At 37.5% G+C, this 27,930-nt stretch overlaps 1 protein-coding gene across 1 annotated transcript; it reads left to right on the forward strand.

Moving 5' to 3' along the window:
- On the forward strand, positions 1-27,920 carry TTC33 (tetratricopeptide repeat domain 33). The gene is made up of 4 exons (XM_007469655.1): positions 1-222; positions 22,569-22,650; positions 24,458-24,589; positions 27,567-27,920. The coding sequence occupies exons 1-4, from the start codon at positions 2-4 to the stop codon at positions 27,918-27,920; spliced, it is 789 nt and encodes a 262-aa protein (XP_007469717.1). The 5' UTR covers position 1.
- Positions 27,921-27,930: the final 10 nt, after the last annotated feature.

Below are 27,930 nucleotides of genomic sequence, written 5' to 3' on the forward strand. Positions count from 1 at the left end.
AATGGCTTCCTTTGGATGGAAAAGGAAGATTGGTGAGAAGGTCTCAAAGGTCACTTCCCAGCAGTTTGAAGCTGAAGCTGCTGATGAGAAGGATGCAGTTGAGAATGATGAAGGGAACTGGCTTCATGCCGTTAAACGGAGGAAAGAAATTCTCCTTGAAGGCTGTGCTGAGAAAAGTAAACAGCTGAAGGACGAAGGAGCCACTTTGGCTGAAAATAAAAGGTATGTTTTTAGAGTTTTCTTTTCGAGAACAGTTTTGGTCTTTGGTAGGACAGAATACTCCTCAGATCATCCAGAGATCTACAGTCAGGCCTTTGTGCCTTTGACTGGTATCTCCCTTGTGGTGCTGAAGAGTTTGAGAAATTAAAAGTAGTGCTGAGCAAGAAGCACTTTTTGAAAATTCTTTTCTTTGTTCTTTATCTTCTTTTTTCTTTTTTCTTTTCTATTGGTAAGGATGGTTATAAGATTCCTTGTTTATCATTTTTGTCATAATTGAGTCAAAGGTGAGGAACCAGCATTTTTGTTTCTAGGCATGTTATTATTTTTGATTCTGGGAGTAATCTTATTAATGCATTTTAATATAAAACATAAAATAATGCTTAAGCTATAATATATTAGCACCTCAAATTGGGAGTGAATGGTAGACAATAAATCAAGGACAACTAACAGCTTAACGGCCTAATGTTAGATTGTGAATTCTCATTTCCAGTGTTTTAGGCAAAGATTTTTCTCTTGTAGAACTTTGCAAGATTGGCTCTTCTGTCTTAGTCAGAAGAAAACCAACTATAAATTTTCCACGTTTATGAAATCATTTTCAGAACATCCATAAAACATCTTTAGAAATTCCTGTAAATGCCTGTTAAAAGTTCATTAACTTTGTTGTTTTTATCTTTTTCTCTAGACCACACTAGTGTGTAGAAGGGAAAAGCTATTCAGTTATTGCCATGGGATTCCCTATGAATTTCCTGTGGTAGATGAGAGATACCAACTTTGTGTATAAACAAAATAACTCATTTTTTTTTTTCCTGCATGTCAAAACACTGAGTCATTTCACTGAAATCAGCTGGATTGGATGCTTTATTTTGAATGGAGAACACTGTGAGATGATTAAGTTTTTTAGCTATTTAGCACTTGTTTTTGGAGTAATGTATACACAGCTTTAAAAGGTAACAGAATTAAGGGAATATGGTAGAAATGAGTCGTTCGGCTACTCTAAGCCAAAAGTAAATAGAAATAATGGTTTAAAGATATCTAAGAGAATATTCAATTGATTGAAAGTAATATAAGGAATAGGAAATAATATAAGGAAGAATAGTGAAGTTAAATTAAGAAAAATAAAACTTAGTCCCTGTCTTCCAAATCAACTTTATCTTAAACCACCATCATTTTCACTACATTTTTAGCCACATTGGTCTTCCCTGTGTTTTTGAACACAGTTCTTAATACAACTTTGTCTTATGATTCCGTCTGAAAAGCTCTTATTTCCTGTGTTCTGATGTCTGTCGTCTTGTCCTTCAGATCTCTGCTCACATGTCCTCTTCTCAGCAAACCCCTCCCTGACTACCCAGCAACCCCGTACTCCCTCTTCCTCCATTACATCAGCCTTTTTTATTGTTTCTTAAATATTTATTTATTTATTTGACTGCATTGGGTCTTAGTTCCAGCTCGTGGGCTTCTCTAGTTGTGTCTCATGGGCTTCTCTCTAGTTGTGGCGTGTGGGCTTAGTTGACCCACGGCATGTGGGATCTTAGTTCCCTGACCAGAGATTGGACGCCTTCCAGCGTTCCTTGCATTGGAAGGCAGATTCTTAACCACTGGACCACCAGGGAAGTCATGTTTTTGTTGTTGTTGTTGTTGTTGTTTTTTAAAGATTTTTAAACTTCTAGGACTTCCCTGGTGGTCCAATGGTTAAGCCTCTGCTCTTCCACTGCAGGGGGTACTGGTTCGATCCCTGGTCAGGGAACTAAGATCGCACATGCCGTATGGTGTGGCCAAGAAAAAAAAAAACGAATTTTGAACTTCTATTTTGTGATTAGGTGAAAGGATTACTAGTCAAATAAACCTTACAAATGAATGAAAAATAAAATTCTTTACTCATGACTTATGTGTATGTTTCTAAATTTGTGTTTCAAAGGGTATCATTAAGTTGATCTCAACTATGGTGACAGATCAGGAAGTAAATTAGTTGCTAGGGTGGCAGTTATTGGTTCAGGAACAGTATTAGACATTTATTGATGTACCAATTTGTATAAAATGAGTCAACTTTTAAGAAATGTGTAATGTCATCATTAAAATATAACATCAAATATCCATTCATCCATCCATCCTTCTTTAAAAAAAACATTCAAAGAGAGGTAAGATATGTTATCAGACTTTAAGGAGCTCAGCCTTTGGTAAGATGCACAGAATACAGATAATTATCAATACACTGCAGAGTAGTGTATGCAGTAAGACAGGTTAGTTCATACAGAATATTTCAGAATCACAGGGAATGGAGCCACCAGTTCTGTCTGGTATATCAAGGGAGTTCTGACAGATAAGTTCAGTCTTCAGCTGGGTTTCAAAGAAGGAGTAGTATTTTGCCAAACCAATAGTGGTGGGAAGCATTTCAAGAAAGTGGGAACAGAATATGGAAATGCAAAGAATTTTCCTAAACATGTAAAAGAAATTGTTTTACATGTTCAGGAAGATTCTACCAACTTGGTATTTCTGGAGCAAAGAAATACAAATAAGTTTGCAGTAAATACTGCTGAAGAAAAAAAACTAGACTGTGATCTCTTTATATGCAACAGTAAGACCCTTTTCATTATATTCTGTTGGCAATGGTGAAAAGTAATTTTATGACTTTAACAAAGTAATGAAAAACCACAGTCACATCAGCATATTAAATTTTCTTACAGTATTTCTTCCTTTTTGAAGTTACCTTATACGCTTATTTAGTTGTTTATATTTAGTTGTCTTTCTTCTGTAGAAATGTAAGCTCCAGGAATGTAGGGACTTTGTCTAGACAGACTTTTGTCCTCTACCTTCAGCTCTTAGACCAATTTGTGGCACTTGCCAGGCCCTCAGTAAATATTTATTGAATAGTTATAAGGCTGCTGTGTTTTGCTATATTATGGCTAAATAGGTTTTTGTGGATTAACTACCATATATATTGCATTGTAGTATAAGAATATATATTTTAAACTCCACATTAGAACACAGTATTCTGAGAACATATTTTATTTCATATCCCAACCACAAAGGACCTTTGGGAATAGAATTTTCCTATCTGTATGAGAATATGACACTTGAAAATTATTGTTCTTTTCTGAGTCTTATTCTTTTCCCTATAACCTATGATGGTAAGGATTAACTAATAAAATATGGAACAGCTTTGAACTTGGAATGAGTAATAAGCCTTAGAATGGTAGAGAAGTAGGGATGCCCCTGGAGGAATTGCTAAAGGAGAGAGGGAGGAGGGAGCACCTTCTATTTCCTGGGATGCATTCTTTTGCCTCCTTGTGATTTTCTTCGTTTTTGCCCTCAAGATTCTCTTATTTAGTTTTATGTAGCACCGAGAGAGTTTTCTGAACACATTGCCTATGCATGATCCAAGTGTGTTAATGTCAGTCTTCCTCCAAAGGAGGCATAGTTCTTGAGCATCAGAGACTCCTGTTGTCCAGTTTATTTCGTTAGTAAGAAACTATAACTGCTCTTAGAAAAATTTGGTTTGCAATGGAATGGTTTTTAAATTCTGAAGTTCTCCCTTGTAGTATTCATGATTCTTTGTAACAGAAGACTAGTTTACTTTTCTACGCAAGCCCTAAGTAATGTTGGTGCCTTATACAGTATAGTAAGTCTAGTGGTTACGAGTGCGGATTTTGAAGTTATTTTAACTCCGTTCAGATCCTAGTTTTATCATTTATATCTGTATAAACTTGGGATACATTCTTAACCTTTCAAGGGTCAATTTCTAGTTTCCTTATATTAAAATGGTGACGCTTACCTCAAAGACTATTGGGGTATTAAAGAGCAAGTCCATGTAAAAGAGCTTAGCATGCCACCTAGCACCTAGTAAGCACTCAGTAAATATACTTTAGGTAGTTTATTTTAAGATTTTATATGTGATTGGTAGATTTCATGCAGTATTAAGGGTTTTTTTTAATAAGTTATTTTGTTCAAACAGCTTTTTCTTGAATTAATTCTAACTAGGATATGTCTTCTCAAGAATCACAGTGTGGGTCCCAGCTTTGATATGTTGGCTTTTAAGGTTTCAACCACTAGATGGTGATATTTGATTGTGTAGCTAAGTGGTTTCATTTTTTCTTGTATTAGTGTGTATGTGTGTGAAGCTAGAATATAATTAGAATTTACCATGAATTTTGTTCCTTGTCTAGAAAAGCATACTTACCAAAGTGAACTTAAAGGTGACCTGGCTGTGTGAAACACATTCTGTTGAGTGTCAACCTGAATATATTTAATGACTGTGATCTTGCCTCTTATTCTTTGGAAGAGAATAGATGCAGTCAGTGTAGAATGCCTTTATTTTCTCACCACCACATCTCCTAATCTGAGTGCATCTGCATCCAAGCCATCTGCGTTCACTGTGTTGTAATGAAGTGCCCCTTCTTTTTTCAAAGGCCCACCCCTCCACTTGTGCACTAGACTTCATCTCTCTTGCCTTTTCAGGAATATTGTTCCTAAAACCCCCTTTCATTTTGATGTCATCTGTTGTCTTCTCTCTCCCTCTTTTTTTACCCTATTTTTTTTTACTGAATTATAATTGATGTACAATATTATATAAGTTACAGGTGTACAATATAGTGATTCACAAGTTTTGAAGGTTATACTCCATTTGTTATTATAAAATAATGGCTGTATTCCCTGTGTTGTATACATAATAGTGTGCACCTTCTATTCCCTTACCCCTTATTGCCGCCCCGCCGCCCGGCTCCCTCTCACTGGTACACAAACATACCCTGATAGCATCCATTTGAAAACCTTCCCTTGACTCCACACACCCTACCATTTCTTTGCTCCCCCTTCACAACAAACTCCATTTCTTTTTTTTTTTCTTTTTTTTTTGCGGTACGCGGGCCTCTCACTGCTGTGGCCTCTCCCGTTGCGGAGCACAGGCTCCGGACGCGCAGGCTCAGCGGCCATGGCCCACGGGCCCAGCCGCTCTGCGGCATGTGGGATCCAACCGGACCGGGGCACGAACCCGTGTTCCCCGCATCGGCAGGCGGACTCCCAACTGCCGCGCCACCAGGGAAGCCCCCAAACTCTATTTCTTGATGAATCATCCTCTCAGTCCATTCCAGTCAAGTTGCTGTCCCCACTAATCCACTTCTAAAGGTTGTCGAGGACCTCCATGTTGTCAAATCCCGTCTTCCTGTCTTGGTTCTCATTTAGTGTGCCTTTTGGTATTCAGCACAGCTGAGCACTCCCTTCTTAAATATATTGCCCTGTAATCTGCAACACCACACTCTCATGAGTTTCCTTTTGTCTCAGTGTCCACTGCTTGTTAATCTTCTTTGCTTGCTGTTTTCTTTTGCTCATTTTCATTTTCTTTGCTCATTTTCATTTTCATTTCATTTTCTAAATATTAGTGAGCCACTTTTTTTTTTTTTTTTTTTTTTTTTTTTTTTTTTTTTCTCCCATTGCGGAGCACAGGCTCCAGACGCGCAGGCTCAGCGGCCACGGCTCACGGGCCCAGCCACTCCACGGCATGTGGGATCCTCCCGGACTGGGGCACGAACCTGCGTCCCCCGCATCGGCAGGCGGACTCCCAACCACTGCGCCACCAGGGAAGCCCTAGTGAGCCACTTTTAACATCAAAAGCCAGGAGTCATCTCTCCTGGTTTATGTGCCATTCCAGAGCTAATCAGCCCCACTCACCTCCAAAACCCTGCCCTTGAGACAGCTCATGGTATTCTTTTTTTAATGTGTTTTTAAAATTGAAGTGTAGTTGATTTACAATGTTGTGTTAGTTTCAGGAATACAGCAAAGTTATTCAGTTTATATATATATATTTTTTTTCAGATTATTTTTCATTATAGGTTCTTACAAATACTCTTATTACCATAAAGTCCTGGCAGCTGCTGCTGTCAGCACAGACCAGAGAGCCCCTATGTACAGTGCTAACTGATAATGAAAGACCATCACACCTTGACACTGGCCAGGTCGGACCTATAGGTGCTTTAGAGGCACTGGGTCACACACCCAGAAGTGTGAGTGGGTTAAAGCCTTGTGGGGCTGACTTTGATCTAGGGGAGACAGGATATGGGAGGGAGGCTGCAGATAAATTCTTTTTCCTCCTTTCCCCACTGGACTGTTTCCAATACAAAGAGGTTTCATACTGTCTCTGAAGAAGCTCTACAATATTAACAATCATCTGTGTTTGTTTTGAAGCTGTTGTCAGCTTAACATATGCCTTATATTTATTGTCCCTCCTCCCTGCCTCACTTTTCTTTCTTTTTTTTTCTCCCTTGGATCCTACCCCCCACACAGCGGTAGCCTATAAGCTTAGGCCTCAGGCTTTATTTCCCAGGTAACCCAAGCTAAGATATCATCCTGGATTCCTTTCTTTTTTTCACTCCTCATATCCAATCCAAGTTGAGATGATTGTACTTTTTAACATATTCTAAATCACTTTTATCCTCCCTTCTGTTTTCATGGCTGTCATCCTAGCCTAATCTACCGTCAGCTCTTACCTAGATTACTCTGGTAGTCTCCTAACTCACAGGCCTCCCTGCGCTCATTCTTATACCCCTACAGTTCATTCTCCTCCCCTGGGCCTGACTGATCTTTTCAAAATGTAAAGCAATTCATGTCTCTGTGTTGCATGGAAACTTTATGGATTCATCACTCATACAGTGAAATCCACACTCACAACTATGGGCTACTAGTTTCATGATCATGGCTTTGGACTACCTCTCTGGCCTCGCAATCCCCTTCTGCTTCTTCTATAGCCATGCTCGCTTTCTTTTCTTGCCTCAAAAACTGGGGTGTTTGATCCTGCCTTGGGCTCTTCCTTTGTCTGGAATGAACTTCTCCAGATTTTCCATTGGCTGGCTGCTTTTTGTCATTCAGCTCTCAGCTCAGATGCCTTCCCAGAGAGACCTTTTCTGACCATGCATTCGCCCCCTATCACATCCGTCCATGTGTTTTTCATCATGGCACTGAACCATGTTTTAACTTATGTTTGTTGTCTTTCTGTGCCTTCTTCACACACATATACAGTCTAGAATGTAAGCTCTAGAAGAGTAGTAGGGTCCTTTTATATCTTATTGAATGCTGCATCCTCAGTACCTAGAATACTACCTAACCCAGAGTAGTATTCTGCTCTGGTGCTCAATAAACGTTTATTAAATGAATAAGCTGGTAACTGTATAGCTCATTAAACTTGATGCTACAGTAAATTACAAATATAATTGGGAGAGAAGTAGCTAAACACCTTGATATTTCTGTCTGGTAGTAAGTGTACTGACTTATTTGGCTTAATCACCAGCTGTTCTTTCTTTTCTTTTTTTAATTTATTAAAAAATTTTTTTAACATCTTTATTGGAGTATAATTGCTTTACAATGGTGTGTTAGTTTCTGCTTTATAACAAAGCGAATCAGCAGCTATACATATACATATATCCCCATATCTCCTCCGTCTTGCATTTCCCTCCCACCCTCTCTATTCCACCCCTCTAGGTGGTCACAAAGTCAGCTCTGTGCTTTGTGACCAGCTGTTCTTTACCTCAGTGTAGGGTATTATCTCACCCCACCCTTGGGCAGTCCCTGGAACTATTCACTCTGCTTCCTTCTTTGTGCTAGTTTGGTTGCATACTGTTAAGGTTGTCTTTAAACTGGCTGAATCAGACTTTGGTCACTTATTAACCATAAGTGACTTTAAACCAAGCTTTTATCTTTTAATGTTTCCTATCCAGCAGCTGCAGTAGGGCTATGCCTGTTCGGTCTGTTCCAAACCAAAGTTGAATTAAGAGATATGCTGTGGAGCTTACGAGAGACCATTGATTTATTAGGTGCCAAGTTTACTGTGATCCAAAAGTGGAGGAACTAGATGGTGCCACCTTTTATTTGTAGGCCAGGAGAAGTAAATCAAAGAGGAAATGAGAAATGAGGGAGGGGAGGGAATTCACCAAGCCGAAAGTAGTGAAGTAAATGCCCACCAGTTCTTGCTTCTCTTTAGCCAGTGGAAAGCAGCTCACTTGTTCCTTTAAACCTTTGTATGCCTTGGTGAACAAAGCACGTTTCATTTGGCAGTGTCTCTGCTAACAGCAGTGGCTATGTTTTCAAAACCAAAACAGTGCAACGGGAAGAGGACATTTTTCTTTTTGCCTCAGATCTGTGTATTTGCACAGGTTTGCACATGTGTGTTTGTACGTGTGGGCATGTTTGCATGCCTGCCTAATGAAAAGAGAAAACAGAACTAGGGATGGGCAGTGTCATCTTGAACTTCTTGGTTTATTTTGTACTTTGGGACAACTTAAACTTAGGTGCATAAGCAGCTTTGTGGCAGTGGGTGGGATGAGCCGGCCTGATTCTTAGGAATAATGCTCTTGGCATCTTGGGCAGGACAGTGTCTTCTTGTGCAGGATTGCCTTTTGCCTTGCAGGATGTTAACATCCCTGAACCCCTGCCACTAGTGCCTCCAAGTCTTAGTGACAACCGAAAAGTCCTCTATAAATTGCCATACATGCTCTCCATGGGGTGATAACTGCCCCTGGTTGAGTTAAGCAGAAAAAAGGACTGAAAGAAAAAAGGGCATTTGACAAATGTGGCAGTTTAACAGTGGTTGGCCCAAGTAGAGTAGGTGTTGGCAAACCTTAGTCTATTTTTATAAATAAAGTTTTACGGGGACACAAACATGTCCTTTTGTTTGTGTATTGTCTGTGGCTGATTTTGTGCTACAACAGAATTGAGTAGTTGTGTCAGAGACAATATGGCCCACAAAGCCTAAAATATTTTGTATGGACCATTACTACGCTGACCTTGGCTTTAGGCCCTTCCTCAAAAGCCACAACGATGCCTGAAACCTTAGACATCCCAGGGTCTTAAGGTACCTATAATTCTAATCTCTTGATTCTTTCTACCCATGTTGTTATTTCCCTAGTCTTGGGAATTTCTTGTAATATCTGTACGTGGAATGGTGAGACGAAACAAAGTAAGACTTAAGGTGTTTGCCACTTTTGTCTTAGGGTAGAATTTGTTTTTACGTCTTTCCATCTTTTTTTTTTTTATGTATTGTAAGCATGCTAGCTTCTGTCCTCTTTTCATGTCTTCCATGCTTCTCTCTGCTGCTTTCCAAGACTTTTCTTGGAGAAGGTAGGACAAGTGAGATATAGGTAGAATCTGTAATATTAGTACCTTCTAGGTGCCCGGTCATGTTCTGGGTGTTGTAGAGAATACAAGCAAATCCACCCTTTGGTCCCTGAACTCATTAGTAAAGAGAAGATAGAAATACATGGAAGAATTAGAGAAAAATGAAACGAAAACAATATTGGGGTAGTTAGAGAAAGCATTGGTCAGGTAGTTATAAGAGCTAGCTTCAAATCCTGGTTTGTGTATGCTTAGTACCATGTGCCTTTAGACTAGTCCTGTAGTTGCTCTCTACTTTTGTTTCTTCCGTCAGTAAAATGAAAACAAGTAATGCCAATCTTATATGACTTTTTGTGAGCACTAAGTGAATTAAATTTTTATGAAAATAATTATATGTTAAGTAATTGTATGGAAAGTGCTTTGTAAAACATAAATTACTTTAGAAATATAAGTGTGACTGTGTGGTCAGTTAAGTGGTACTCATGGTCTTCATGGGAAAAGGGGATTTTCACTTGGTCTTAGAAGAGAGAGAGCCTTTGACTAGGTGAGGAGGGGGGGAACAGGAACCTAAATGAGCACATGTTTGTTCACTGAGGAACCCACACGAACAAAGGAGTGATGTGTAGGTAGAGACGGGGCAAAGACGCAGCTAAGTGAAGCAGAGGAGTGGTGGGGAGAAGAAAGACTGGACAGATAGGCTAAGACTGGGAGACATAGACTTGCTACTGTTAAATCCTGTGGAATTTACTACTATGCTATTAGTTAGAAAATTATGAGTATAAAGATTATTATGAAGCAACAATTTAATTTTCCAGAGAAAGAAGGTAGAAGATAACGTACTTCCAAAGTTTTTCGTGTTGTGTCTATAATAGCATTTGGAAATATTATTTAGAGACCAGCTTATAATCACCTGTAATATGCCTAAGAAGTACAAACGCGTGTTTTTAGGTGACACAGTTAATGCTTTTAGAGGTAATACCATTAATACTTAGTGGATGATAGCACCAGGGAACTAAATTTCTTTAATATTGTATATACATTTTGTTAAAAACATTATAGATGATAGCTATAAATAATCAATATTGGATATTAAATTATAGTAAACATTGTTGAGTGTCATATACTTCTTTTTCTCCATTATCTATTACTATCTATTATCCATTATCTGTCTATTTTCTCCATTATCTATTATCTCTATATCTATTATGTTTTTCTGAGGTGTACCCTACATGGTCATGTAGATTTTGTACTTTAGCAAGTTGCTGGATTTAATTGCTAATCCTTAGGATTTTTACATTTATCTTATGGACTAAAAATTCTTCAGTGATCACTAGGATTAATTCTCATTTCTCAAATAATGTATCTTTCTTAGGACAAAAGTGTACTTTATTTTTATTGCTAGATTCTCCAAATATGCTGAAATGCATTAGGACTCTTAAGACTACATTTCTAATTGTGGAATTTAAAATTTTGACTTAGGCAGTGGCTACTATTTTCCAGTCAGGGCCCCTCCCATACTGTCCCAGTTCGTCCTGTGTTAGTTGATACAGCTGCATATACTTTGGTGAGCAAAATACCTATTGCACTGTCTACATAGAGCTTTTAGTTTAAATAAGCACAGAGATAAATATAAAGTTTCAAATAGTTTTACAAAGATAAATAACCAGGTACCATGAGCCAGAGTGATTTAGATAAGGGGTCACAGTAGGCTTCTCCAAGGAAGCAAGAAGACAAATGATTGAGTTCATCCAGGCGAATGGAGTCCTACTTATTGTTTTGCCTTTATTGTGATTTTATCATATTTATCATTAAAATAAGGGAACTACTGATTTATTTGTAAATGTTTTTATTTAATCTAAATTATGCTAGAATTAATTTCTGGTGAATTTTATTTTGTGACATGTATGTGTATGCTAAATGAATGAGTAATATAGGTGGTAAAATATTTCAAATGATTTTTGTATCTAAAGTAAAAATTGGGTTATTAAAATGATGACTTTTTAGAAATTTTTCAGAAAATTCTCATTGCCTAGTGTAGCAAGGAGTAGAACAGGGTAATTGCTTTCCATACAGTAACAACTAAGAAATGTTCTGTACTAGTTAGAGGTTGGCATTGTTTCAATTTGCTTTGGAAAATGACCTTTATTCAGTGTGTGTGCACTTCCATGTAATTTCAGAGGACCTTCCTACTGTTTCCAGAGTGAATGATCTGCCTTAAATTGTTTGTTCTTGTCTATAATAAATTAGAAACTTTTAAAGACATGTTTGTTCTTTTGTGTAAGTAAATTGTTTAAATTATTACTGAAAGTAGACTTTATGACTTAACCTAATCCTGTGTCCACATAATTTCAATAAGTGATAGTGACTAAAATTCAGAGCAGTTTAGTATAAAATAAAGTATATTTATATCGTGTCTCTTGCTCTTGCCTAGTAAAAACATACTGGGACTCCAGTCTGAGCATCATCTCAATACTTCTTCCTGTTTCACATCTCCTTTCCTTCAGTATGACTGTCTTGAGAGAATATGCAGTTAGGTAGTATATTTTTTTCTTTCACTGTTTTTGCTTCTTTTTTTCTTCCTTTCTGAGCCTAACTGAAGTTGCGAGAAGTTAAGTTCCTTATGATGAATGATCATTATATGGAACTGCACATTATTTTCTCCTTGCTTTCTTCAGAATGTTATTCTAAATTCTAGACAGAAAAACTCAAAGTAATTTATGGAGGATTTTTTTTTTTTTTGGTTTAATTCAGGGAATTGACCGTTGTCTAAAACTTGGAACCTGATCTACCTACATTGGAAATCGCATGATTTTCAGTCAAATCTCGGCAAATTTCAACATCATTATAATTTCTCTGTGAAAGCTCCCACAAAATCAAGGAAGCAAACTAAACTTTAATTTCAAATATTATATACTGAACTTACAGTAACAAAATCTAAACTAAGCCAGAAAAGTTATTTCTATCGTTAAACATTTTGGGGAAACAATGATTATAAATATTAGAAAACACAATATAAAATAAGGTGAAAACTTTAATGTTCTTTTTTAAATTTTTAAAAAAGATTTATTTATTTTTATTTAGTTTTGGCTGCGTCGGGTCTTAGTTGCAGCATGCGGTATCTTCGTTGAGGCATGCAGCATCTTTTGTTGCGGTGTGGGGGCTCTTCGTTGTGGTGCTTCTCTATAGTTGTGGTGTGCGGGCTCCAGGGTGCCTGGGCCCTGTAATTGTGACATGCAGGTTCCAGGGCGTGTGGGCTCTGTAGTTTGTGGCACGTGGGCTCTAATTGAGGGGTGCAAGCTCAGTAGTTGTGGCACATGGGCTTAGTTGCCCTGCAGCATGTGGAATCCTAGTTCCCTGACCAGAGATCGAACCTGCGTCCCCCCTGCATTGTAAGGCGGATTCTTTACCACTGGACCACTAGGGAAGTCCCCTTTAATGTTCCTGACGATATAGTTTTTAGTAAGGAAATAAAATGATGAATCATATTAGCTGCTGATTTACTGAAATGTAGCTGTATAGGAATAGCTTTTAAATTTGTTTTGGTATTTCCACATGAGCACATAAAATTGTATGATAGAAGTCTATCATGATATTAGTGGAAAGTGGTGATCAATATGTTTAGTTACAATTTATTTGACACTGACAAAAATGTTCTAACATTTCTTCTTAAATACAGTCAGTCCTCATTCATGGATTTTGGATTTGTGAGTTCACTTACTCAGTACAATGTATTTGCAACACCAAAATCAGTACTCATGGTGCTTTCCCGTCTGTGTTCCCAGCTGAGTCAAACAAGGCAATGCTCCCTCTGCCTTTGTATTTTACCTCTCATAGTGAAAGCAAGCGTACTCTCTGTGGTCTAGTTAGTGTTATGTTTTCCACTTTTTTTTTTTGCCTTTTCTTGATGATTTTGCTGTTTAAAAAGACCCCCCCCCAAGTGTGGGGGGGGGTCTTTTTAAACTGCAAAAAAAGTAGTGCAGAAATGCTGTCTAGTGTTGTAAAGCCCTAGAAGGCTGTGATGTGCAATATGGAGAAAATATGCGTGTTAGGTAAGCTTCATCCAGGCCTGAGTTACAGTGCTGCTGGCCACGAGTTCAGTGTTAGTGAATCAGCAATGTATATTAAAGATGTCTTTAAACAGAAATGGACATAAAACGGGGTTATATGTTAATCAGTTGATAAAAATGTGGCCAGAGGCTTGCTGGAACTTAACCTTAGAACCAATGATTCAGTATTCATTAATTCAGTCTTTATGGTGACTTTATAGAGCAAAACTACTGGGAATGGGAATCAATTATATCTAGAATAAAGCTTTTGAGTTTAGCAGTGTTTTCATGTATGCAACTTTTCTTTTGTCAAGAATTTAAATAATCAGCACAGGTAATTAAAATTTACTTTAAAGCTGCATAAAATCTAGCAGTGTGATTCAGCAAAGATAAAATTATGTTCAACATCATTTGTCATTTGTTGTTTCATATTCTTTTCCCCTCACTCAAATTAACTTAGTATATGAATGTCTTGTATCTATTTTTACTCACTGAACATTTATTTAGTGCTTTTGTTAGGCATTGATGCCACAAAGAAAATATTAGATAAGCATCTTTTGGGGGACAACACAAAGAGGGAAGCTGTTTTGATATGGAGTAAAGAGTACAGTTTTAGAGAGTTCCTTGGATGATATAAAAGGAGGGCGTTTAACTAAATGGGAGAATGGAAGTGTTAAAGCGTGTTTTACAAGATTTTTTGGAGGAGATAGCATCAGAACAGTCATAAAAGGTAAATGGAAATTAGCTGAGGAAGGGGCAGAACAATGTTCCAGTCGTAGGAATCTGCATGCGCAAAGCCAAGAAGAGGCCAGAGAAAATCTCTCCCTTTGGAGTATCAAAAATAGTTCAGGGGCTTCCCTTGCGGCGCAGTGGTTGAGAGTCCGCCTGCCGATGCAGGGGACACGGGTTCGTGCCCCGGTCTGGGAGGATCCCACATGCCGCCGAGCGGCTGGGCCCGTGAGCCATGGCCGCTGGGCCTGTGCATCCGGAGCCTGTGCTCCGCAATGGGAGAGGCCACAGCAGTGAGAGGCCCGCGTACTGCAAAAACAACAACAACAACAACAAAAAAAACAACAACAGTAGAACTGAAAGGAGCATAATGCACATCAGTGAAAGGAGCGTCTAGAGGAGAAAGGGGATTTGGAGCCGAGACGTGTCTATTGGATGTCTAGTGAAATTTAAGAGGCCTGAACTTGAGTGTCTTGAAGGTAACCTGGAGCTATTGAAATATTTTTATCAGTAGGTGAACTCATCAAAACTATGTTTTGGAAATTTTTTTCTGAGATGGAGTAGAAAATGGATTGGAGTCAGGCAAGACTGATCTCAGGAAGACTGGTTTATTGAATTTTTGACCATCCTGGAAGGCTGAGGACCTACACTAGTAGCAGTGACAGTGGATTAAAGGAATTGAATTAGAGAATTGAAGACTAATGTGACCTAGAGCAGGGAAAAGTATAGTCAAGAATGGCTTCAGGATTTTCTTAATGCCTCAGTGGTGCTGTTCTTTAAGTCAGGGATATACGGGTAGAGTAAATTTGGAGTAGGAGATGATAGTGAGTTCAGTTTAAACACATTGTGTTTGAGATATGTCAATCACCTCTTTTTTTTTTTTAATAAATTTATTTATTTATTTATTTATTTATTTATTTATTTTTGGCTGTGTTGGGTCTTCGTCTCTGCGTGCGGGCTTTCTCTAGTTGTGGCGAGCGGGGACTGCTGTTCGTTGTGGCTCAGGCTTCTCATTGCGGTGGCTTCTCTTGTTGCAGAGCACCAGCTCTAGGTGCACAGGCTTCAGTAGTTGTGGCACGTGGGCTCAGTAGTTGTGGCTCGCAGGCTTTAGAGCACAGGCTCAGTAGTTGTGGTGCACGGGCTTAGTTGCTCCGTGGCATGTGGGATCTTCCCGGACCAGGGCTCAAACCCAGGTCCCCTGCATTGGCAGGTGGATTCTTAACCACTGTTCCACCAGGGAAGTCCCTGTAAATCACCTCTTGATCTTATATTCTTATATGCGTAATCTTCTCATTTCTCTCTTTGGTATTCACAGAAAAACCTCCCAAGTGAGTCATTCATTGTCCCTACTTTTTTACTTCCACTTCACTATTCGGTCTGGCTTCCATTCCCACCATTCCAACAATACTGTTTTGGTCAGTGTCACCAATGACCTGCATGATATTAGAGCTTTCTGAAGTATTCAGTACAACTCGTCACTCTCTCCATGACAGACTTCTCTCTTGGTTTCTATAAAATCACACACACTCCTGAATTTTCTCCTTCCATTCTTTCTCTGCTTCTCAGTCATCTTTGCTGGTCCTTCCTTCTTTGCTTGATCTCTCTTCTTAAGTGATCTTTCCCAGATCCATGGTTTGTTTAATTTATTCTTAAAATTTTTAATGAAAAGAAAAAGGCCATGAAATATACTCATGATTTTTAAAAAGCAAACACAGTAATAACGAAGGATACACAGTGAAGCGTCTTACCCTTACTCCTGTCCCCTAGCCTATTATTTCACTTTCCCAGAGGCAGCCACAGTTACCAGTTTCTTGATATCCTGCAAAGATAATCTTTATATTTATAAGCATGTGGGTCTATAGATCTTTTAAAACATCATTAATGGTAGCATTCTAAATATAATATATATACCATTCTCTCCCTTGTCTTTTTAACTTAATACATCTTAGAGATGGTTTTTTTTTTTTTTTTTTTTGTGGCTGTGTTGGGTCTTCGTTGCTGCACATGGGTTTTCTCTAGTTGTGGCGAGCGGGGGCTACTCTTCGTTGCCGTGCGCGGGCTTCTCATTGCGGTGGCTTCTCTTTTGCAGAGCACGGGCTCTAGGCACTCAGGCTTCAGTAGTTGCAGCACGCGGGTTCAGTAGTTGTGGCACATGGGCCCTAGAGTGCATGGGCTTCAGTAGGTGCAGTGCATGGGCTCAGTAGTTGTGGCGCACGGGCTGTAGAGTGCAGGCTCAGTAGTTGCGGTGCACGGGCTTAGTTGCTCCGCAGCATGTGGGACCTTCCTGGACCAGGGATCGAACCTGCGTTCCCTGCATTGGCAGGCAGATTCTCAACCACTGTGCCATAGGGAGCGTCCTTTTTTTTTTTAATGGCTGTGTCGTAGGTCTCTTACTATCCAGACTCCTACTATCTGAAATCAGGAACCAGAAAGATTTGGATAGAAGGGATACTTGTATTTCATTATATGATGTTCTAAAATGTATTTAACCTTACCTCTTTTGAAAAAGAACGTTTTCATCTTTAATTTTTACAAATGATGTAGTGGGTATCCTTTCAAAGATATAAGTGTGCACAGATACAGGTCAGTCCAAGAAAGATTTATAGAAATGGAATTGCTAGATCAAACTGGATGTGCATTGAAAAAAAACATAGTTTACTTTTTTCCCTTTTTGTTTTTGAGTATATTGTTATCAAGCAGCAAACTTGGCTTTTAATGATTGTGTGCATGTGTGTATGTAGAAAGATAGGGGACATGCTTATAACTTTCCATTAAAAACTGTTTTCTAACTTTTTATTGTGAAAATTTTGAAACATACAAAAAAGTTGAAAATTACAGTGAACATGTTTACCCACCACCTAGATTCAGCATTGTTATCTTGCCATATTTGCTTTCTCTGTATATGTTTTATGAACCATTTGATAATAAGTTGCAGGCATCATGAAAGCTTATCCCTGAAAACTTCTATATGAATTTTCTATCAATAAGGACATTTCCAAAATAACCATAATATAGCTAGCATGTAAGACAACAATAATTTCCTAATATTTGTTAGTATCTCATACGTATTTAGTTTTGCAGTTGTCCATAAAATGTTTTTTATAGCTGATTTTTTGGCTGAAGATCCAATCAAGACTCATACGTCATTACCGGTTGTTAGGTGTTTTTAGTCTCTTTCAGTTTAGAGCTGGGTCTAAGACTACATACAGTTAGTGGATCAAACTTTGTATGCCATCTATTTTTCTAAATAAAGTTTTGTTGGCACACAGCACCACTCATTTGTGTTGTCTGTGGTTGCTTTCACACTAGAGCAGCAGAGTCAGGTAGTTGGAACAGAGACTGTCTTGTCTCCAAAGCCTAAAGTGTTTACGATTTGGCCCTTTACAGAAAAAAGTTTGTGGACCCTTATTTAGAACAGTAGAACAATTCTCTCACCTTTAAAAGTTTTTCCCATGGCACTGACTTTTTGAATTAACTAGGCAAATTGCTTCGTAGACTGTCTCACACTCCAGATTTGCCTGATTTTTTCCCTCTGGCTCATTTAATTTTTTTCCCTCCATCTCTTGTATTTTCTGTAAACTGGAAGTTAAGTCAGGCAGCTTCAATTGAAGTTCAGTTTTTTTTGCTAGAATATTCATGGTGTTGTTTACTTTCTGTTGCATCACATCATGATATATATAATATCTGGGTGTCCCTTTAGTGATGCTAAGGTCAGTTACAGCATTCAGGGGAATATCAGCCTTATCTTCCATTGTACAGTTCTGCATCAATCTTTTCCCTAATGGTTTTAGCATCCACTGATGGTCATCGTTTAGATCCATCTAGATCCATTATTTCATAAGTGATGATTTTTAAAATTCTAATATTTCTCCTGCATTTATTAGCTGTTTTCTTCCCCCGTTAAGAACTTTCCTTCATCAGCATTTGTTTAGAGGTTTATTTTTATGTTTAAGTCGTTGAAGGAAAAAGTTTTTTGTCCCTTACAAAGGTTTTGAAAGTAGTGTTCCTGTACATGTCTTCTTATTGTTTACAGTAGTTTAAAAGTAGTTGTTCACGTCTGGACCCTGTGCTCCTCAACGGGAGAGGCCACAACAGTGAGAGGCCTGCGTACCGCAAAAAAAAAGAAAAAAAAAAAAGTAGTTGTTCATTTGAAGTAGAGCTTTTAAGTGTATGTTTGTGTGTGCGTGCATGCACCTGCGTATATTTTGGATACTAGATTGAGGAGAGAAGGTATGAGAGGCTGCTGCTGTATTTGTCTTTCACTATAAGGATTTCCCCTTTTCTCTATAAGACCAAAATTTTAAAATTATAATTCTAATTGTTAAACACCTAGACTAGTTTCAGAGGCTTAAACAACCTGAATATGATTTATATTTTAGATATAATCTTCTTATACTTAAAAAGTACTAGTGTCATTTGAATTCTTGATTAGTTTAGAGATTGCTAATTCTGATAACTAAACCAACCTGGAACTGTCCCTTGTACATCTGGCATATTAATAGAAAATCTGAAGGGGAGTTGTATAGATGAGTAAATATAATACTTATTTTTCCCTCAGTGGCTTTTTTTCTTAATTAAAAGAAATCAATGTGAGTGATATCTTGAGTTATACAACCTTCCTTCTAAGGTGATCTCATTTCCAGTCAGTTTTACATCACATATAATACGTGTATTTTGTTTTACCTCCAAAATACATTTTTTCTTCTTCAATAATTATTATTCGTGGCACACTTTCTTCCAAAAGAGAGTTGTAATGGCCAAAGGGTAACTTTTTTCCAGCTTTATTGAGATATAATTGATATATAACACTGTGTAAGTTTAAGGTGTACAATGTGATGATTTGAACATGTATATATTTCAAAATGATTCCCACAATAAGGTTAATTAACACATCCATCACCTCATAAAATTACTTTGTTTGTGTTTGGTGAGAACATTTAAGATCTACTCTCTTAGCAACTTTCAAGTATGTGATACAGTACTGTTAACTAGAATCACCACACCATGCTGTGCATCATGTCTCTAGAACTTATTCATCTTATAACTGGAAGTTTGTACCAAAGGGTTACTTTTAATATCTAACAAGGGAGGATCCATTTGGAACAGTAGTAATCAGTCTTTAAGTATTACGCTGTAGAGGGAAGCATTTGATGATTTCAGGACCTGAGAAGATGTTTTGTGTGTGTGTTATATACATTATATTAAAATATACTGGAAGGGTATACAGTAAAATGTTAACTATATTAACTATGGTTATGATCTTTGGGTGGTGAAATTGTGTCTTTAATTTCTGTGTGTGTGTGTGTGTGTGTGTGTGCATGTGCGTGCGCGCGTGCGCACCTACCCATGCCCACTTTCCTCTGTTTTCTGGTTCTTCTCTATTTGTATACCCAGGGAAAAATTTTTTATATCAAAACAGGTATCATTTACTCAGGTAAAGAATATAAGGAAGACCTGATTTAAGAATATTTTTTGTTTAAAAAAATACTGAATACCAATATATGCCACCAGTGCAATTTATAGTTGCCAGCACAGATTTGCTGTCTTAGCTGCCTTAAAAGACGTACATGTGCAGATCAAGGAAGGAAGAGGTCCATTGGAATCTGCAGGCCCTGTCTTCCTTCTCCTTCCCTTTTCCTCCTCTCTGCAAGCTGTGGTTTTTATCCCTGTTTAAGAGTCTGCCAGTAAAGTTCAGACTTTCTCTTTCCTTCTCTGTGTGTTTCTTTTTTTTGCTAAGTGCAATACCAGGTGAAGTCCTTGTATCTTTTCTCTCCATCCTTTTTTAGAGGGACTTTTGGCTTAAAGGAAGCTGCTTTATCTAAAGGGGCTGGGAAAGGAAAGACTAAGAATGGGCCCCTTTAGGCATTAGTATATGAATCCAAGCAGTGTGACCTGATAGGTGGTGATGCTACAGAAGGAGCTAGTTAATTAATTCTGTAGAGTTGAGGTATTTTAATAGAATAGTTGGAATTCATAAATAAAGAATTTTAATGGTACCTGAAAAGATACTTAAATGTCTTACTTTGAATTGCATTTGGTGGGTCTAAGCTAACACTGACATGACAGTTATTTAAAAATAATTGTGAGCCTCAGGTTCCCATTCAGGGTAGCTAGAAAGTAATGGTGGGACACAGTGGTTTAGCCAGCGTGTGTATACCACGTGCTAAGCACAGTTTGTGTGGAGAATTGTGTGCCAGCCACTCAGGCCTGTGCAGGCCAGGCTAGTGGGTATAGCCTGACTCTGCACAGAAGTGCCAGGGCCCGTGGAAAGCAGAGCAATGCATGGAGCACTGCAAAGGGATCTCTGAGTGAGATGGAAGGAGCATTGAAGGACAGCGGCCAGTGAGACGGCATGTCTCCACTATTACTTCCCACTTGGGGGACCCTGGCTCTACACAGGTGCTTGAGTTTGGCAAAATCCTTGATAGAGAAGTAATTTTCACTTGGTGAAGCTCTTAAAGATTTGATTTGTGTCCTAAGAATAGGTCTGTTGCAGGCAGAGACAGGGGAAAACATACAGCATCGTGGTAGCACATCATAAAAATGAGGTGAATAATGGTCTCTCTGTCTTCAGATCATTGGTAGTTCCTAAAATTCGAGTAGTCTTTCACCCAGAGTTAAACAGTCTTCAAGCAAATACCTCCTCGGGGCTCAGCGGGGACCCCTGTTAGGGAAGAAGATATTAACAGTGGTTCTGATAATCATTTCTGCGTATTCAGATATGGTTTGTCTAGAAACAAAGACTGTCAGCCATTGTGGGGTGAATCTTCAGCTTATTGTTATATTGATACCTTAGCCTGCTGCTACAGAATAACAGTAGCCATTGCTACAACCCATGTGGCAGTTAAGGCAGACTTTCTGCAGTGCACTTGTGCGCTGTCCACCCTCACCCCTGCTGCTAGCCATGGAGTTGGCAGTGTGGCAAAATTATTCTGAGATAGCTGCCGCCCTTTTGCCGTGTGCCATGGTGGCACAGGACCCTGGAAATAGTATTGCCATTTGTATTATTTACTAGTAAAGGAGTGCTGTAGCAAGGTGGAAGCAGAGATAGAGAATGTACTTTTTTATGTTTTTCAGCTTTGTATTTTCTACCAGATTCTGCCTTTATTTCTTTAGTTTTCTGCTCCCTGCTTAAATAATAATCAGTGCAGGTTAGCCCACATTTTGGTTGTTATGTTTGGTTTGGATCTTCACGTAGAAGGTAGGAAATTATACACTAGAATACATAGAGGAAAGGAAGGGTAGCAAGAAGAGATTTAAGAGAAGACAGTACATGATAGGGCTTAATATCCCAATAGAGATCTTATCAGTGGTTCTGAACTCTGATTTTTATTAGCATAACTTGGGGAACTTTAAAAAAATACAGATGCCTGGGCCCTACTCCAAGAATTTGTTTTCATTAATCTGAGACAAGGACCAGCATATATGTGTGTGTGTATGCGTGTGTGTGTGTGCCCGCACATGTATTTTTTTCCCCTCCAAAACCTCCCTAGATCGTCTCTATGTAGCCAGGAATGAAAACTGGTGGATTATATATTTTCTGTTTAGCTCTAGAAAAGAGAATGAGTAGCATTGAGGGGAAGGTACAGGATAGAAAGTTTCAGCTCATTATAATGGAGAATATTCTAGTAATTTGAACTTTGTCCTCCTAGAAATAATCAGGTATACATGAGTTAACTGCTTGGGAAGGATGCTGTGAAGGTGACTGCTTTGGATAATATGCAGGACTTAGTCATTCCTTAATTTTATTTAAAAAAAAAAGTGCTACTGTGCTTCTGCAGATTTGGCATGGAGTATGCTAAGATCAGTTTGGGGCATATTCAGTTTGAGGTGTCTATAGGGAATCTAGGTAGAGATGTTAGCTCAGAAGAGAGTTGTGACTGGGAGAACATCAGCGAAAAGATGATAGTGGAAATCACTGTCTTCATACTGTTTTTCATTCATGTGACCCATATCTTATAAACTTACCATTTATTGATAGTGATAACTAAGACATGGTCCCTGTGTTCTTGGAGCTTATAGACAAAAAATCTTAAAACTGAAGAATGTTTACAGAATGACCTGGCAACATCTTAAATTGTCATCTCTGTCAGCTAGATTGCTGCAGTAGAGCCAAGGGGTGTAATTAGATTATAAGTTCTTGAGAGAAATCCTTTGTAATACATCTGAAATGAATGACAGCACATGCAGACATTGAGGTTGGTGAAAAAAGAAATTCTGGTGGTGATTTCTTAGGCCAGAAAATAAAATCTTGAAAAATTTCAAAAGTCTTTTTTATTTAGGTTTTGCTTTTTTCTCTTTTGCTGTCCTTTCCCTTCATGTCTTAAATTTTCCTGCTTTTGTAACATCACCATTATCAGTTCTTGAATAGAGATATTTCTTGGTAAACAATTATTCCTCATTTTCTGATTTTTAAATTTGGTCATGTACTCTCAAAGACATACTGAAAATATAATATTAATGTAACTTTAACAACCATAGATACCGAGAGGCGATTCAGAAGTGGGATGAAGCACTACAGTTAACCCCAAATGATGCTACCCTGTATGAGATGAAATCACAGGTAATAATTATGAAGAATTTCCCTTTCATTATGAAATTGCACTCACTATGTCTGGTGAGTGGTGATGAACCAAAAGAGCATTTCCTCCCATTTTCTTTCTTTTTTTTTTTGTAAATTTATTTATTTAATTTATTTACTTTTGGCTGCATTGGGTCTTCATTGCTTTGCACGGGCCTTCTCTAGTTGCAGCTAGCAGGGGCTACTCTTAGTTGCAGTGCACAGGCTTCTCATTGCGGTGGCTTTTCTTGTAGCGGAGCACAGGCTCTAGGCGTGCGGGCTTCAGTAGTTGTGGCTCTCGGGTTCTAGAGCACAGGCTCAGTAGTTGCGGCACACGGGCTTAGTTGCTTAGCGGCATGTGGGATCTTCCCGGACCAGGGCTCAAACCCGTGTCCCCTGCATTGGCAGGCAGATTCTTAACTACTGCGCCACCAGGGAAGCCCCATTTTCTTTTTTTTTAAATATAGTTTATTTGGGAAAAACATATGTCACCATATTATTTATGGCTCTTGCTCATGCATCAAATTAGAAGTTTGTTTAAAACACTTCACAATGAAGCTAACTTTCATTTCAACCTAACTGCTTAAGATATGAGCAGATGGATGTCTTTTAAAAAGTCACTGGTGATCTCTTAAATGAATGAAATGTGTTAGCTTTCCTTGGGAATTAATTGTAGTGGACTTAGCAATAACTCATTCTCTTCAGAATGAGGATGGATTGGATTCTAGATGATGATATTTCTCTAAAAATGGCCTAGTCCATAGCAAAAGGTCAGAATAGACTCAATTTATTAATATTATAAAAATAACATTTCTACTTAAAAATACAGGTTTAATATTTTGTGGGAAAGTTCATAAAGAAAACCTCTGAGCACTTGTATTAGATTATCCAAAAGATGTTTAAAATCTTAAATAGAGAATTAAACATACTTCTGGCAAGGAGTGGTTGCAGTTCAGCCTTGATCCACACACCTAGCATATCTTGCAGATGATGATCCCAAACATAGGGCACATCCTTTTTCAGCTTTGATGGTAGTTTATCCAGGAAAAACCCAAATAAATTATTTCCACTGAATGGAGTGCCGTGAGGACCTTCATTTGGATAAGTCTTTAACTTTTAATCTTAAATATGTATATATTAAAGATAGGATTTGTGGCAAGCTATATGAAATGAGTTGTTTTATTTGGAACCTGATAATGATGGTGTCACAAATCTTGTGAAATGCAGATGGGCAAAATATTATAGATAAAAGCCAGCCCTTGCCCATAAATTGAGGTAGAGGGTTCTGGAACTCCCTGATTTTTCTGATGTGTATAATTTGAAGAACCCAGTTGTGGGGAGGCTGGTGGAGTGTTTAAATGATTTTTATAACAGAAAGATGTTCACTAGGGACAGGATGGGTAGTTGAACAAATTTAAATTTACCTCGTTTGACAGCAGGACCTGGAGTTCCCTAAAAAAACACATTGTAAGTAGAATAAACAGAAGGGGAATTGGGGTTCAAATAGCTGTGAGCCACCGTGGCCAGAATATTACCACCTGGTTTTGACCAGATGGACAGTAGGTTTCAACAGTTGAAAAGGGAATGCTTTATATTTTTCACAGATATTTCAGGAGTAGGAAGAATATAATTTCTAACCCTGAAGAGCAGAGAAGGGGGTCAAACCCACTAAAATGTTATATTTTCCAACTAAAAATATATTTTTAAAAATGAAAAGAGCTGTTTACATACAATTATCCATTTTTTCTTTTTGGCTAGTATTTAGTTTGCTAATTTATGATGGGTTTTGTTTCTTCTTTTTTGTCTATAGGTCCTAATGTCTCTTCATGAAACGTTCCCAGCAGTTCATGCTGCAGAAATGGCTATCCAGAGAAATCCACATTCATGGGAATCTTGGCAAACTTTGGGACGTGCTCAGCTTGGATTAGGAGAGATAGTCTTGGTAAGTAAGTCAGATTATTACAGTGATGACATTTTATTTTGACATGCTTTTCATCAGCTGAACCAAAAAGTAAATAGTCATTTATCATGTGTACACAAAAAGTAAATAGCAAATAACCTTTTAAAGGTATTAACCCATAAAAACAGATGAGTTATTACCGAACATCTTTTTCCATTACAGCTATCAGTTATGTCAGGATCAAAATATTCTTCATGTATTTGACATCATGGGAATTAAAAAAATATTAACATGAAATGTAGGCATTTGGTAAACCTTATTTAAATATAAAACAACTTTTAGGTTAGTTCCTTGCATCATTAAGTTTACCACATTATAAAGTGGTATTAGTATCACCATGGAGACAAAAACCACTAAAAGATTATGTTGAGGAAGGAAGAAAGTGAAATATGGGAGAGTAATGGTGATAAATATTCAGACTGAAAAATTGCTAGGCTTAGTGAGGGGAGAAATGGGGAAGGGTAGAAGCTTATGAAAATGAAATACTCACTGTGTAAAGTTTACTCTAAACTGGTACTTGATGCATTTCTCACCTCGTCTGGACTATACCTTGTAGGTAGCAAAGGCTTGGTAGGTCAGAGTTGGCTGTGAGCATTGTCCTGTTTTTGTTTTTCTTTTGACTGAACTATATATACCTGACAGCTAATTTCCTAAAAGACTTCTGTAAATCTAATATAGTGGTGCCAGATTTGCTCTTTGTCATCAAAAATTAAGATTTTTCATGCTTTTATTAGCTTTTTACAGTTAAAAACAAAACAAGCAAAAAAATCCCAAAGAAGTTTCTTTAAAGGCTAAAATTATTGGTAAATCCTGAATTTAACATTAATAATAATGGCTTTAGTCAGTTGTAGATAACTTAGATTTTTTCTGGTACTCTTGTAAATATATCATTATTTCTAATTACCAAAGAAGGTATTTGTCAAATTCTCAAAAATCATAAGGAATTTTGATGAGGAAAGGATTGCTTAAAGTAAAGTAACTTAAAAATGATAATCTGAAATAAAATTCACAGTGATGGAAACAAGTTAAACCAAAGGTTGTTTTCTTTCCTTGCCATTTAACATAGTCATCTTTCCTCTTTTTTATCTGAAGACTTAAATCATATCAGAGTTGGAAAAAGAAATTCAAGGAATTTACTTTTCTAACAGGTTAACAGCAAAACAAAAGTCTATTCTATGATACTTTTTACCCCTTTCTCTTTATTAGGAACTTACAAATCATTATCTGTTTTGCTTATAAGTACCTATGGTAATGGGAAAAATCTCTAGGACATAATGTTTAGCAAAGATTGTCCTATAAAGAAAGAAAATAAACTGCAGGTGAGACAACAGAGATACTTTGAATAAACCAATAAAAGTAAAATTATTCAATATTTTAAGTTTTTAAAATAGGAGTACCAGTTGTTCAACTGTTATTTTTTCCGCTTGATACATTTCTTTCTATTTATATTGTGAAATTCTTGGAATTAAAAGTGTTTTTCCCCATTTAATACAGTTTTAGGGCTCTACTTGAAACAAATCTAAATTTGTAATTTTTATATAAACTTAAGCTGTTCTTTTGAAATTCTTTTGAAATACTAGAATGGTTAAAAAAATAACTTTACTCATTGTCATAATGAAGGGAATACTGTAAAAAATATATTGAAAACAAGCTAAAATTTCTAACATCTCAGTTCTTTCTACATATACATATGGACAAAAACATAGGAAAATACATAGGTAGATAGAACAGGCAGTAAATTAAAAGTCAATAGTTGTATATACATCTATGAGTATTTAGATTTTTATGCGGAGCTGGGTGTGTATGTTGGAAAATGTTCATAGGCTTAGTTTGTTTTTCATTTTCTAATTCTTCGAGGTATAAAGTTAGGTTTTTTTCCTTGAGATCTTTTCTTTTTTTAACATAGGCATTTATCATTATAAACTTCCACTTAGTTTTGCTTTTGCTGTATCCTATAGTATCAGGGTGTTACATTTTAATTATCGTCTCAAGATATGTTTTAATTTCTCTTTTGATTTCTTCTTTGACTCACTGGTTGTTCAAGAGTGTGCTGTTTTATTTCTGTGTATCTGTCAGTTTTTCCAGTTTCCTTCTGCTGTTGATTTCTAGTTTTATTCCATTGTAGTCAGAAAAGATACTTGGTATGTCTTCTTAAATTTAAGACTTGTTTTGTGACCTAAGATGTGATCTATCCTGGAAATGTTCTGTGTGTTCTTGAGAATAATGTGTATTTTGCTGCCGTTGTATGAATCATTCTATATACGTCTGTTAGGTCCCTTTGGTCTACAGTGTTGTTCAAATCTTCTGTTTCCTTATTGATCTTCTGTCTGAATGTTCTATCCATTATTGAAAGTGGGGTGTTGAATCCACTACTAATACTTTATTGCTGTCTGTTTCTCCCTTCAGTCTGTCAGTGTTTATATACTTAAATGTTCTGATGTTGGGTGCATATATATTTATAATCATTATATTTTTCTGGTGAATTGACACTTTTATCATTATATAATGTCCTTCTTTGTCTCCTGTGACACTCAAGACATGTTATCATTATTATGATCTAAACTCTTGGCTTCAAAGATATGCATTCCTGGTACCTTTCTTATCATGGGTTAGCCCAGGAAATCGCCAGATTTATATATTTGCTGATCTGCAGAAGCTGAACAATGCATTTGCCTTGTTTTGAGCCATGATATCAGTACCTCTGTTTTAATAGACTTTTAGTCCTCATCAACAATTTGTCAGCCACTTTCTTTTACACTCTTTGACTCTTTTTTTTTTTTTTTTTTTTTTTTTTTTAGTAACCATCATCTAGTGGGTAGAGAACAGCTCTAACTTCCATCTTTACATTCTAATACATTGAGGAAAAAGAGAGAGAGATATGGATATTGTGGATTATATGAAATACACTCCTTTTTTAAAACTAAGCAAACAAAAAAGTCTGACCTTTTCTGCTCCCTAGGCAATTCGAAGTTTTCAAGTAGCCCTTCACATCTATCCAATGAACCCTGAAATATGGAAAGAAGACCTTTCTTGGGCAAGAACGCTCCAGGAGCAGCAGAAGGTAGCACAGCGGATTAAAAAAAGTGAAGCACCAGCAGAGGTAACACATTTCTCACCAAAGTCAATTCCTGAGTATGACTTTGAAAGTGAGGAGATTGTAGCTGTTTGTGCAGCTATTGCTGAAAAACAGAAGACAGTTGCAGCAGATAAAACAATGGTTATTGTGTCGGCTTCTGGGACTGTAGAGACTGTGACTGAGAAGGAAGATGGTGCTGCTCCACCAGATGGCTCTGTTTTTATCAAAGCCCGATGAAGCTTAGCAG

This window comes from Lipotes vexillifer, unplaced genomic scaffold (assembly GCF_000442215.2).
Source record: "Lipotes vexillifer unplaced genomic scaffold, Lipotes_vexillifer_v1.1 scaffold434, whole genome shotgun sequence".
NCBI classification, from domain to species: domain Eukaryota; kingdom Metazoa; phylum Chordata; class Mammalia; order Artiodactyla; family Lipotidae; genus Lipotes; species Lipotes vexillifer.

Coding starts and splice junctions, on each gene's coding strand:
- TTC33 (XM_007469655.1), top strand. CDS start 2: ATGGCTTCCTTTGGATGGAAAAGGAAGATTGGTGAGAAGGTCTCAAAG. Junction 22,651..24,457: donor TGTATGAGATGAAATCACAG/GTAATAATTATG, acceptor TTTTGTCTATAG/GTCCTAATGTCTCTTCATGA. Junction 24,590..27,566: donor GATTAGGAGAGATAGTCTTG/GTAAGTAAGTCA, acceptor TCTGCTCCCTAG/GCAATTCGAAGTTTTCAAGT.